At 43.4% G+C, this 14,375-nt stretch overlaps 2 protein-coding genes across 2 annotated transcripts in view; one reads left to right on the top strand and one right to left on the bottom strand.

Moving 5' to 3' along the window:
- Nucleotides 1-14,375, bottom strand: part of MACROD2 (mono-ADP ribosylhydrolase 2) — a 905,314-nt gene that overhangs the window by 784,549 nt on the left and 106,390 nt on the right. The gene's annotated exons all lie outside the window — the stretch shown is intronic.
- On the top strand, nucleotides 12,112-14,061 carry FLRT3 (fibronectin leucine rich transmembrane protein 3). The gene has a single exon (XM_009493120.2). The coding sequence runs from the start codon at nucleotides 12,112-12,114 to the stop codon at nucleotides 14,059-14,061; it is 1,950 nt and encodes a 649-aa protein (XP_009491395.1).

The following is a 14,375-nucleotide window of genomic DNA, read 5'->3' as shown; positions in this document are numbered from 1 at the left end:
CAAGATTGCCATGTCCTCGAAAGATAATTTCCCTATAGGTCTGACAAGAACTTTAATCTCTGTGTCATGAGCGTTAATTAATTTTATAAACAAAACACAGGTAAAGACTTAACTTAGAAAAGACTTTAACTTTGAAATTCCATTAAAATAACTCATTACATTCCTAGGGTTGGATACATCTGTGTTACATATGCATATTTTTATTCCCCACATAAGAGCAACTCCATCAGTATTAACAGAGTTCCTCCATTCTCCTGGAATTCAAAATGCCTTGAATTTCTATGTTTTAAGAAGAAGATGGAGAATGTGGTCAAGTTCTCAATGCACAAGTTTTTTGTGGAGGGCATTTTAAAGGCTACCTACATTCTTAAGAAGTATATTTAAGGAGTTTACATAAAAGAATGCAGTCCAAAATCTGCTTGCAACAGCACATCAAAGACCTTTCAGTACTCTAGAACAGCTGCGACCTGGTAAAATCTAATTTTTTCTCACATGCCCTTTGGAATTCTCCAGGAATATTTACCATCATTTTGAACTGGTGACACAAGCAGTGGGCCAGCCTTGGAATACAACTGAAAGATAGCTGAATGTGTACCATACACCGTCTTTTATGAATATCCCACAGATATATGTTAGGGCTTAGCAACATGGTACAGCAACGTTAACACTGGAATCTACTAACTAATACAACTAAGCCCGCCATGAGAAATACCAAATACATGATGTTTTTGTAAAATGCCACTATAATCTTAAGAGCATCTCGGTGAAAAAAAGAAAAACCTACAGGATATTCGCAGCATCTCAAAATGCCTTCTGCATTACCACAGCCCCACTGTTCTGTCCCACTCGCTGAGACACAGACACGCCGTAATACCAGGCATACCTGTGTTTGTATAGTACAGGTACATATGTATCCATACAGGCAGGCACATGACGTTATATATACATTATGATGTATATGCAACACAGTTGTATATACTGAGCTGATGAAGGCACAGCTCACTCTGCCAGGACTATCAGTACAGACAACTGTACTTTAACTTGAAGTTAATTTATTATTAGTTTTTACGTTCCTCAGAGAAAGATTAGAATTGAAGCGATAGAGAGAAAAAGATCCTTCTCCCTCGTCGTCAAGGAAAATCAATCTAGGATTTTTTTTTTTTAATTAGTTGAATAAATACAGCGCGTATATAACGTTTCAAGCATCTAAATACCAAATACATCAAGCAGTGTTCAAAAATCTATTAAAATTCCTCTCGAGAAAGGATGAGGTTTGACACTTTCCAGTTTGCCTGTATTTGGTTTTGCCAAAAGGTAAACAAAGGGAATTTAAGTATTTAAACTTTATATGGAATGTGCAACTATCTGGCAGTTTCTATAGGCCTCAAAGAAATCAAGCTGTCTTTAAACTTAAGGGAGCTCGGCCTTGCCGCCTTCTCATGCCAGCCGAAAGTGCAACCGCAGGACAGGTGGGGTCAGCAGAGCCAGTTTTGGGGAGCCTGCCTTGCCCCGGACATCAGCTCCCTGTGCTGGCAAAGGTGCGTGCTCCAAACGCTGCAGGAGACAGCCAAGATCACCCGTGCACCGCTAACGAAGGGAACAAGGTACTCATGAAGGCAGCGGCTGGCAGCCTTTGAAGAAACCTGTGTTTTGAAGGAAAATTAAAAAAAAAAAAACCAGCAGCGGAAACATCAAACGCACCTGCCAAATCCGACGCTACTTGTGTGAGTTAGCGATGAATGAAAGGAAACTAGGTTTTATGAAAAAACATCTGAGGGATATATTTTCTCGTTTGTCCTGTGACTACCATAAATTTTTGGTTTTGTTGGAAGAGTAGAAAGTTTGTTTTCCAACGAAAAATCCCTGAAGACCGCAGGCGGGCCGGGCCTCACTCGCGCTCAATCCCGGTCCCGCCAGGCGTGATAAGGTATCTCCAAGCCAGCGCCGTCCCGGGTGGAGCACAAACACCAGGCAACTCTCATCCCCTGGCTGATTTTAAATGGCATGAAGCTCTAATACCTCCAGAAAACTCTTAAAGCTCCCAAAGCTGCCGCCATCGCTCGAGCGAGGCGCGACGGCGCGGCCCTCGCTTCAGGGCGACGCCAGAGGAGCGACGACGCTCGCGGGCGGGCGGTTGCGGCGGCTGAGGGGAGCGACACACCGATTTATTCCTATTTTTCTTCTAAAAGCGCTTGCGTGACTCGCAACCGCTCCCGATGTTTTGGGCCAAAGGCGCGGGGAAGGCGGCAGCCGGGGTGAGCTTGCCAGCGCCGCCCGCCCCGTCGGGAGCCCAGCCGGGGGAAGGAAGGGGCGCTCGGGGTTTAACTCAACGTGGGGGCACCCACCTCCTTCCCACCGCAGCCGGCGGCGGCACCGCCGCCGTTCTGCCGCGAGAAAAAAAGAAGAAAAGGGTAAAAAGATTAAAAAAAATAACCGAGAACGCCGCCCCCCCCCCCCCCCCCCCCGCCGCCCTCCACAGGGGCCGAGGCGCCGCCGCCCCTCCCCCGCCGCGGCCATGGCGCCGCCTGCTGCTCCCCCTAGCGGCCGCGCCGCGCGCCCCGCCCCGCCCGCCGGCCCCGCCCCCCCGGTGACGTCCGGCCCCGCCCCCCGCGGCTCGCCGCTGCCGCCGCGACTTGAGGGCGCGCGCCGAGCTCCGCGGCTGCCCCGCGCCAGCGCAGCGCACGGCGCTCCGCACCCCGCGCCCCGCCGTGTCCCTCCGCGCCGCGCCCGGCCCCGGCCGCCAGTGGAATTACGGCGGCCGCCGCGCTGCAGCACGCATCGCCCCTTTCGGCGCCCCGCAGGTAAGTGCGGGGATAAGCGCTTGCTCCGCGGGAGTTGCGCGGGGAGCCGCGGGGTTGGAGGAGGAGGAGGAGGAGGCGGCGGCGGGAAGTTGGGCAGCCCCGCGGGGCGGGCGCGGCGCTGCGGCGGGGCGCTTGGCGCTGGCTGCGCGGCGGGGCGCGGAGGAGCGCGGCTGCAGCCCGGCGCTTGCGGGGCCAGCCCGCCGCTCCCGGAGCGGGGCGAGCGGTGCCAGCCGCGCACCGGCCCCGGGAGAAAGAGCGCGAAAGCGCCTTCCGCGGCGGCGGAGGGGAGCCGCGGGGAGCCGCGGAGCGACGCCGCCGGTGCTGGGACCCCAGCCCCTCGTTGGAGCGGGGCGGGGGGGGCGGAACGCTCCTGCCCGTACCCCGCATCGCTCCCCTGGTTTGGAAACTTCCCCCACCACCACCCCCTCCGCCTCCTCCTTGCTGCATATATTATTATTTAAAAAAAAAAAAAAAATGAGGAAAAGAAAAAAAAAAAAAACAAGGCGAGAGCGTTTGCGCACCCTCCCAGCGGTGCCTCTCCACGCACGAAGTCTGCGGGCGAGGCGATGGGGAACAAAATGGTTGCGCGGGCGCGAAGAAGGAATGCAACAGGCCCGAGCGCCGCCCCGCTCGCCCCGGCGGCAGCGGGCTGAGAAGCCCCCTGCCATCGGAAGGTCCTCGCCGAGTTTTCATCAACTTTCCTGCTCTTTTCGGGGTTTTGAGGGGTTGCCTGCCCTCGCACAAGCGCAGCAAATGCCTGTATAAATCCTTCGTCCGCTTATTCCTTTGCACACCTCATCCCTACGGTGCTTTCGGCCCAAAAACCTTTTCCCGGCTGCCAGGTGGGGCCGGAGTCTGGTTTTACCCATTTCCTCGAACGCAATTAGGGAGAGGAGCTGCAACTTAGTTGATAAGGCGAAGCCCGAGTGTCCCTGCCTTTCCCAAGGCAGCAGCCCTGCTTCCCAGCATCTGCCACTGCTTCCCAGCATCTGCCACTGCTTCCCAGCATCTGCCATCGCTTCCCAGCATCTAGGCACAAGCTTTCTGATTTTTTGGGGTGGGTTTTGTGTTTGTTTCTTTTGGTTCCTGCCTAGTTTCCAGGATCGCCCCCTTGGCGAAGGAAGGCTCTGCTCTTGCACAGGGAGCTGCCTTGCTGCCTTAGCCCTTCTCTTCGAGGCAGCCTAAATTTTAATCTCTGCGACCGCAGCGGGGTTGGAGCGCAACCCTGGCGCAGGCAGGCAAAGTTGCGAAGAGTGTTGCAAACGCGATGACAAGTGCATGTAATTAACTAATTCGTGGAGTGCTGTTAGCCATGGGTTACTAATTTGGACCGAAGGCAGGTCGCTTCCCTTCAAGGGATCAATTCTGGTCGGTTACCAGAGTACAGCGGAGCGTTTTGTACACCAGATTCACAGCAAAATGCAGAATTACTTCCCAATTAAATCGTATTCCTGCGAAAGAGCACGTCAGCTGAATGCCTTTTCTTATTGCCACTTAGATTCACGTTTGCTATGTACATCCTCTATGCAGAGAAAAGGTATAGAAGAAAGAGGCTGAGAATATTCAGATTTTTAAAAAAAAAATAAAACCCAAATTCATTATCCTGACCCCAATTTCCTTGCCTAAAATATACTGCCCAAAAAGACAGAAGCATCAATTATGCTCACCATCTACTGCCTGGGGATATGGCGTCTTAATGAACATTTCTTTGAATTAGAGTGAAAAATGCATTTGTCAATTCAAGTGTACAAAGAAAAGAAGTATCTGCTATAAAACAGAAAGATCAGTATGTGTTTTCCTTGTCAATATACGCCACACATTAGGTCATACTTAAGAGGTTTCAGTGCCCTTCCCTCCCTCCCTCCAAAAAAAAACCCACCCACCCTCAAGTTTCCTTTAATTTATTCCAAAACCATACAGCACAGCCCTGTTTAAGATCGGTTTTCAAATATTTCATAAACAAAAGGTATACCTGGGTTTACAGAAAGCCAATTATCTTAAAATATACTGAGGTTATTCTAATCTTTCTAGTCATACTGTTACCAAGCTTTTCTATTTTTCCATCTACATTTAATCACTTCCAAAAGCTGTATTTTTTCTTGCCTTCTGTGCTTCTCCTATATACCAGAAACAGTGACAACCCTTGGCATATATTTAAAATGCTAATTTTTTTTTTTTTTGGGTACACTTACACAATATTATTTTAACTGGAGAACAACCAGATAAATACCGTAGTTAATACAATCAGCACAGGAAATAAGATTCTGTAAACTCTCTGAAAGAGTGATTTTTTTTTTTTTTTTTTTTTTTTTAAATTCCTTCCTTTGGAGGCTGCCTCTCTCAACAGGAGACTTTGTTGTAATTAAAGCAGAGAAAACTGGACAGCAGCAAAAAACATCTGACTTGTGGCTCTTAAAAGCACAGGTTTTGTAGCGTGTACCACCCCCCAGTGGGCAAAAAACTCTGTAGTAAACTCACAGCAAGCTTTAATCTTCAGAAACAAAGTGTAGACGTTTTACAGCAAGAACAAAATAAAAGATGCATTTCTGGGTTGGGTGTTTTGGGGTTTGTTTTTTTTTTTCTTTTTTCATTTTTCCTTTGTCACCAGTAGCTAAAAGTTGGAGGAGATTACGTAAGGCAGTGGTGGCTAATCGAAGCAACTGCTGGAGTTTGCAAACTTCGCGTTGCACTGATTTGAAGTGGGTTCAGTTGGTAGATGGCCATCTTTGTCTCCTTCTAGCAGGAAGCCTGGATGCTAATGGCTAGTTATTTCTGAAGTCTTTTCCTTAATCACTTCAAAGCACAGGAATGCACAGAAGAATTAACATGTGATTGCTTACACTTATTTTTAATAAGTGACCAAATATCACACAGGGCAGGCATCTTGAGAAGCGTTCAGCAAATACATCATCACAAACCCTATTCTTCCTTTCATGAGCTGCAGGAATTGAGGCAATCTTACAGCTTCACGGTTTTTAAAGTCTTATTTTTTGAGGAGCAAGTTTAGTAATCGAGGGGTGAGCAAACAACTGTTTTAAAAGGGAAAGAAACAAAACTACTGAAACTTTATGCAGTGTTTAATATTTTTACATGCCTAACGTTTTGTGCCAGGAACTCCCTATCAGGTATAATTCCACCTAAACTTGTCAAGAGGGGGGAAAAAAAAAAATTGGTTTTACCTTGAAACAATGGCAGCATTTGTTCTCTATTCTTTTATTTTAAGCACGGGTGAGTTACCTCAGCAGCAGCTCTCAAAAGAAAACCTAGAAGCCATAATTGGCTAAACTCAAAGAGCACTAAAACACAAAACAAAAAGCCATCGCAAAACACTCCCCCTCAAAGTGCTTTTTTAACGTTGCAACCTTTGCAGAAGCAGAGTAGTGAAAGCAAGAGAGCGAGGGGGAATAGAGGAATAGTCTGGATCTTTTCAAGGAGCATCTTCCAAACCAGGAAAGGTTTTAAAAGTCAACTTCAGAAGGTAGCAACTCTTAGTTCATTTCCATCCTCTACAGCAAATACTGGTTTGGCTCATCTTAGGTGTGGAGTCAAGCTTTTCCTCAGAATCCATTTCTAAGTCAGATTCACTTTCATTTGAGGGAAGATCACATTAATATTTGCATTTTTTTAAGACATTTGAGTTAGAACTAGGAAGACAAAAGCAATATTATATTCAACTACTACACGAGAGGCGAGGGGAGCAAGTTTTCTACGAGTAACTAAAACCTTCTCCAACAGAAGTAAAACCCCCCAAATTTCACCAAAACACAGAGCTACAGCCTGACTGAAGGGCTCACTCCCACTTTAACAAACTCCTTTGCCTCTTTACCCCTTGGAAAGGCAGCTAGGGGACCTTCTGCTTGCCTAGCACCGAACAAAAGACTGGGGCACCTTCCTGAAATACGATGATCGTGGAAATTGCAGCTCCTAGACAGGGTGCTTAGAAAGCATTTTCTGTCACTATCAACTAACCCTGAGTAATACACTTAAAGAAAACAAAGTCTGGGCATTGTTTTAAGTGTAGATTAGCACCGTGGAACTTTTTTTTTTTTTTTTTTTTGTTAGTTGGTGAAGCTATTTAAGAGGCAGCATGACCTTTGTTAAGCTAAACGGACAATATATGCAACAGATAGACTTTGCAATTATTTTAAAAGATAAGTGCATTTTATGTTTCTGATACATTTCAGGTTATAAACAAATACACAGGTAATTCTGGAATGCAAGTGTGCTGATGAAGCAAAATTGTTAGGCTTATCAAATACAAATTCTAATGTTAGCTTTAAATGATACTCTTGTCATTTCTCATCTAAAAATACCGAGTTGTTTCCCTTCCTCCTGTTACTTTGATGATTAGAGAGAAGCCACTGAACTACCAGAATTCCTGCCGGAGAACACAGAGGTAGATTAGAAATTCAAATAAGCATTGTGTGACCTCGAGTGAGGCAGGTCTTGATTTTATTCACATTTTATCACAGCTTGGAAAGAAAAGATCTCGTTGGCACTGTTTTTAGAAAAAATCCCAACTTTTCAAACATACCAAAACTTTTTTTTTTTTTGGCTGTTGCCTGCCTGCAGTAGAGGGAGTGCAGCTGGACTCCATACCTTATAGTAAATACAATGTTGTTCTTTGGTATGTTTTTCTCGTAGAGTGCAAATTATTTTGAACGTTTTAAAATAAGGCGTCCCCCTGCTTCGCTGTGCCTCAGCAATAAGTACACGCGCGAGGCTCACGCATTACCGCTATCTGTAGTAATACACTTGATTACACAGCGTCCCAGGAAAAGTAATTTCACCATGCAGTTCAGCAAAGTTCAGAAAAACATTCAGCTCGGAATAAAGATAAGCAAAAAAGCTGCTCTTCAGTTGTTCTGACATTACTTTCGTTACCCAAAAAGCCATTTTTGCATTGAAAAATGAATTTTAGCACATACTTTCTAAAATCTGCTCTGATCGAAAGCAATGGCTTCTTTCAAAACCATGTGTCCATGAAGCCTCCCAATTCGATGTTGCAGAAACCTGGACACAGTGTCTGTACCAGTGGGGGTCACTTTTCTTTTCATCCCGCCGGATCAGCTATAATGACTTGGTGTCAGGGAATATTTAGAGACAGCTCAAGAAGGGGAAAGTTGGAGCATGGCAGCAGGATTCCCTTCTTCTCTGTAGACAGATCACTGGAGCCTTTGATATGCAAAAACATTGTTTTCAGCTATGGCTTGAGATATAAAAGGGAAGTGCGAGATATCAAACAATCAAAACCTGAAGAAAACTATTCTAAGTTTAGAAAAGGGAGTGGGGGGTATAGTCTTAATCCACATTTTTGAAACAGTGTCGTCTTCTCCGGAGAGACCTGCTTTTATTTTTCTCTCTCTTGTTTTCATGTAATTTTGAGAGAAGGGATAAAAAAAATTCCAAGAACTTAATGAGCTTTAGTGCTTTCATTTTAATCCTACACATTACCGCTATTATAATAGCGGCAATAAATGAAGGGATGACTATCAAATGGAGCAAAGAGGAAACAGTTTATATGCTAGAAAGGTAAAACAAATGAACTTACTTTGTCATGTGTGGATGTATATATGTAATATATGCATGCTGGAGCCTCTGTTTTGCTTAATACCAACCGTGTTTTTTTACAGCTCTAAAAGTTCTAAAGAAAATTTATGTTTTTTTTTTTTTTAAAGCAAGTACTTAAAAGTTATTGTAGCCTTCAAAGGCCTATTTAACAAATTTATATTCCTGCTTCACAATACACTTCCAGAAAATGCCCTCTATCACAACTTCGCATTAGTTCCCAAGAGATACCATTTTTCATACAGCTGTTAAGCATCTGTTTATTTCAAAGTTTTAGGAATAGATCCTGGACTTCTTCCCCCAACCGCTTCAGTAATAGAGGCCAAGCAAACAGGACACTGCAAGAATATGGAGCCTTTTTGTTCCATTTTATACGGATTGCATAAGTTACCAAAAAATATGCGTTCCCTTATATTCTAAAATGTGGCCACACAGATGGGAGTTTTCGCCTTAAATAAAGCATACATTAAAATACTTACTTGTGCCACAGGGCGGGTTTCTCATTTTAAGTTACTATTTTCATTACACAACTGCTGAAAACAAGGGCCAAAACCAAAGCTCAGATGAGCCTGAAAGCAGCATCAGGAGAGAAGAGGCTTTACCATTCCCTCCCCAGGCAGTTAACACCATCTCTAAAGCAGGGGGCTTTTTGTGGTTTTTTTAACAGTCAACATTTTTCTATGAAAAAGAGCAGCATAATTTGTGTCAGTAATTTTGTATCATTCCATATTTCCTGTTGCTATAGGAGTATTGCTGATCTATTTCACGCTGGACTTGCTTCAAAGCAAAAGACAGAATTTGAAAACGGACTGTTTCCACTTAGGTCTAATATTTTATGTAGGACCAGAAGCTACTCTAGTTAAACTCATAGGAAGGGAGCTAAGCAAGCATTACTCAGCGTGCTGTTTCTTCCTAGCACGTCAGTACTGAGACTCGTGCTCAGTTTACCAGACAACGTGTGATCATGAAAAGGAGAAGCAAGTAAACATTAAAGATTTTTTAATTTCAGATTTAACCATTTCTATTTCAGCCATACCACCTACATGCTCTCAGGGAACACAGCCTTGGTATCTCACTGGATACTTTCTGCAATAGCAATACAAAGTAGCCAGAGTTAAAATACACCATTCAAAAATAACCAAAGAATTCAAGTTCTTCAAGAAACGGCAACAGCCAAGATTGAGAATATTCTTCTTTTTCTGAAATTAGAAAAATGCGAATCTAAACACAGATTCCACCGTGCAAAATGACAAATACAATGGCTTTAAAGTTCAGACAGCTTAGCATATTGAGCACATTTCATGGACAAAACTCTCATATGTATCTCTGTTGTCAGGGTTGATAGAGATGCCTAGCTAGTCCCCAGTTCAGAATCAGCATGTTGCCAGTGTGAAACATTAATACAGTATTTTTAGCAAAAACGTTTCCCCTTTCATCCAGTAACTACTGAATGGTAATTAGCTCCTTGTACATTTAAAACCAAGGATAGGATCATCTTCTACCTTAGTTTACCAGGACCACAAAGCAAGCAACCATTTTAACCTCCACTGGGAAACATCATTTACAAAGGTTTTGTTACTGTCTGTTAATTCAGGATAACTATTTCCTGCTGGAAGAAAGGAAAAGATAGTTTCAGCAAAACTGCAGTAACATGAGACTAAACAGCAAAACATGTTCTTAAAGAGCTCTGTATTTTGGGGAAATGAGATGTGCTGCTCATGTATACAATAAGCATAGCATGATTTATATAGGGGATGCAACACAACTCTGAATACTAGTGTCCACCAGTTGTTATTAATTCCAGTTATTTTCTGTTTGTTTTTACTTTCACAGGAAATTAAGAGTTCAAGGAAAGCTTTGAAAGGGGAGTTTTCTGGGAAGGAAATCATTTTTGTGGGTTTTTTTGATGAAGAAAACCATCTGAATTGCCTAACGTTTCTACAGTAGAGTAACTTGCATTCTTGCAGCGCAGGAGGAATTCTTTCCTGCATTACAAATTTGGAAGAAGCGTTAAAAAGTGAGAGTCGGAAAATGGCTCTCTCAAAGAGGCCTGGATGTATCAGGATGTAGCTGCTGTACAAAGTTTATACTTGGATAATTCTGGACAGGAAAAAGTAGCCCCGTTCCTGACCTCCTGAAGAGGCTACCATCCTTCAAGCCTCAGCATAATGAATAGTTTCCATCATGCAGCGCTGAAGTTACCACCTCCGACTACTACGCTGCACAGAAGAGTTTGTAAGAGCTACAGAGAAAGTAATTCCTGCTAAAGGCATTAAACCAAACAAAAGAGGCTCTTCATTCACAGACTTTACACGAGGACAAAAATAGAGGGCAGCTGAAGCTTTTCTACGCCCCGGCCTGGTGTGCTTATGTGCCGTGATAAATCTTGGTTGGAATGCTCATTGAGTATCGTGCCAGGAGCCAAGAAACACACGCCACCGAGAAGGACCATCTCAGTAAACACTGCTGAGAAAGACACAGCTCCATGGAGTAAACCGTAAGAGTGACTCGCAAGAAAGACATTCCTTTACTGGATATACTCAAGCACAAAATTTACTCATACCTTTAAATACGGTAGGATCAATATTAATTTATTTTCCTTTTTGTGCCTCAGAGAATAAAGTTCAATTAATATATGAACCCACAAGAGAAAAGGTCATGACACCGCTTAACGCATAGGTCATCTTGCAGAAGTTCTCACAACCCTAATTACAATGGTAATTGAATTATGTTGTCTTAAAAGCTATAAAAATGCTAATTACCCGAGCTCAATGTACAAACACACTACCAATGCAAAGTACAATTTCGGTCTCAAGAGTTAATTTATATTATCCTACCCTGCACAGTTTGAACTAATAGGATGGGAAAATGTGGTTAAACCTGCCAAATAGTCTCTTATTAGTGTACTGCTTAGTAAGAAGGCTTTTGAGAATGACAAATATTTAAACATGAAATTAAGCATGTAATGAAATATTCCATCCAGTCAACTAGAAAGCCACAGCTTTACCAGCTACGTCAAGTTGTTAGCTACCTACAAATAGTAACAGTCACCTTTCTAAACATTCCACTTCCAAAACCAAGAAAAGTAGGCTGCAGTATTTGTAAGATACACAACGTGACATTGAGCACTCGGAAAACCTTGGAAAGAAGTCTGTAGTTGGCCCTTGCTTTTTTGTCTGTGTTCTATGCTTTGCCATTAGGACTTTTTTGAACCTCCAGAATAGCTACCACTAGACTTGTGGGTTTGGTTAAGGGTTTTATAGTTCACTTAAGGGCTCCTGGGTAGTTAGCTGGCTTAGGAATTACTTCTTATCTTTCAGATATAGAATGATTTACTTGAACTCTGGTGTGACTTCAGCTCTGTACTTATCTGGTATCTGCACACAAAGATTGTCTCTACACATGAAATGTGAAGGAATCCTTAGAAAGAGCCTTCTTGCTTAAGCAAAACAACTCACAGATCAGACATACTTGATTATATTATTTTCAATTACTATGCAGAATAACTTATTAACTTAATTGAATTAGTACAAGGAGTAGTACAATTATTGATGTAAGGAAAAGTAAAATGTGTCTACGAGCTTGAATTGTAGTTTAATATGCGTGTTTCACATGTCTTTGGTAATGTTGAAGTTGAATTTTCATTGCAGTTTCTTCACTGATGATCTGGATAATTTTGTTTGTTTGGTTTTTTTAGATTGTTGAAGATCAGAACTGTATACAAATCTCATCATTCCTGACCATGATTAGTGTAACCTGGAGCATCTTCCTAGTTTGGACTAAAATAGGGCTGTTACTTGACATGGCACCTTATTCTGTTAGTGCCAAACCATGCCCTTCAGTATGTCGCTGTGATGTGGGTTTCATATATTGTAATGATCGCGATTTGACGTCTATTCCTACAGGAATCCCAGAGGATGCTACTACCCTCTTCCTTCAGAACAATCAAATAAATAATGCTGGGATTCCTTCAGAACTGAAGAACTTGCTTAGGGTGGAAAGAATATATTTATACCACAACAGCCTAGATGAATTCCCCACTAACCTCCCCAAGTACGTTAAGGAACTGCATTTGCAGGAGAATAATATCAGGACCATTACTTATGATTCACTTTCACAAATTCCTTATCTGGAAGAACTGCATTTGGATGATAATTCTGTTTCCGCTGTTAGCATCGAGGATGGAGCTTTCCGGGACAACATCTATCTCAGACTTCTTTTTCTCTCTCGAAACCACCTTAGCACCATTCCCTGGGGTTTGCCTAAAACGATAGAAGAGCTACGCTTGGATGATAATCGTATTTCCACAATTTCAGAGCTGTCCCTTCAAGACCTTACAAATCTAAAACGCCTTGTTTTAGACGGAAATCTTTTAAATAACCATGGGTTAGGAGACAAAGTCTTCATGAATCTAGTCAATCTTACAGAACTGTCATTGGTCCGCAATTCACTCACAGCCGCACCGGTAAATTTGCCAGGAACAAACCTAAGAAAGCTTTATCTTCAAGAAAACCACATCAACCATGTGCCGCCCAATGCTTTCTCTTACTTAAGGCAGTTGTATCGACTAGATATGTCCAATAACAATCTTAGCAATTTACCTCAGGGTGTCTTTGATGATCTGGACAACATAACTCAACTTTTTCTTCGCAACAACCCTTGGCACTGCGGGTGCAAAATGAAATGGGTACGCGACTGGTTACAGTCATTGCCTTTAAAAGTTAACGTACGTGGACTGATGTGTCAGGCACCAGAGAAAGTACGTGGAATGGCTATCAAAGACCTCAGCGCGGAGCTGTTTGATTGTAAGGATGATGGCATGATAAGCACCATCCAAATCACTACTGCGGTACCAAACACATTATACCCGGCCCAGGGACACTGGCCGGTTTCTGTGACCAAACAACCAGACATCAAGACTCCCAACCTAAATAAAAACTACAGAACCACAGCAAGCCCAGTACGCAAAATCATTACAATATTTGTGAAATCCGTAAGCACGGAGACTATTCACATCTCCTGGAAAGTTGCACTACCAATGACTGCTTTAAGACTGAGCTGGCTCAAGATGGGTCACAGCCCTGCCTTTGGATCTATAACTGAAACAATAGTTACAGGCGACAGAAACGACTACTTGCTCACAGCTCTGGAACCAGAATCGCCATACCGTGTATGCATGGTTCCCATGGAAACCAGCAACATCTATCTCTCCGACGAAACACCCGAATGCATCGAGACTGAGACAGCACCTCTTAAGATGTACAACCCTACCACGACCCTCAACCGGGAGCAGGAGAAAGAACCTTACAAAAACTCCAGCTTGCCCTTGGCCGCCATCATCGGCGGCGCGGTGGCGCTGGTGGCCATAGCGCTGCTGGCCCTGGTCTGCTGGTACGTCCATAGAAACGGGTCCCTGTTCTCCCGGAACTGCACCTACAGCAAGGGACGCCGGAGAAAAGACGACTACGCCGAAGCGGGAACCAAGAAGGATAACTCCATCCTAGAAATCAGGGAGACTTCTTTCCAGATGATACCAATAACCAACGACCAAGTGTCCAAGGAGGAATTTGTAATACACACCATTTTCCCACCTAACGGCATGAATCTGTACAAGAACAGCCACAGTGAAAGCAGTAGTAACAGGAGCTACAGAGACAGTGGTATTCCAGATTCAGATCATTCACACTCATGATACTGAAGGACACGAAAGACTGGTTTGGGTTTTGTTGGGTTTTTTGGTTTTGTTTTGTTTTTTAAAGAAAACGAGAAAAGACTGACTTAACGGTTGCTGTTCTACTGCAAAACACTGGATTAAAAGACTGACAAAGCAATGTACTGTACATTTGCCATATAATTTATATTTAAGAACTTTTTATTAAAAGTTTCAAATTTCAGGCTACTGCTGCGATTAATGTAGCGGGGATACCTGACCACAATTCTATATTTTAGTATTTTTTAGTAATTTGTACTGTATTTTCCTTGCTAATATTGAAGTTACAGACCATT

This window comes from Pelecanus crispus, chromosome 3 (genome assembly GCF_030463565.1).
Source record: "Pelecanus crispus isolate bPelCri1 chromosome 3, bPelCri1.pri, whole genome shotgun sequence".
Lineage (NCBI taxonomy): Eukaryota > Metazoa > Chordata > Aves > Pelecaniformes > Pelecanidae > Pelecanus > Pelecanus crispus.
The sequence above is the reverse complement of the archived record's forward strand: the minus strand, read 5'-3'. Positions and strand labels throughout refer to the sequence as shown.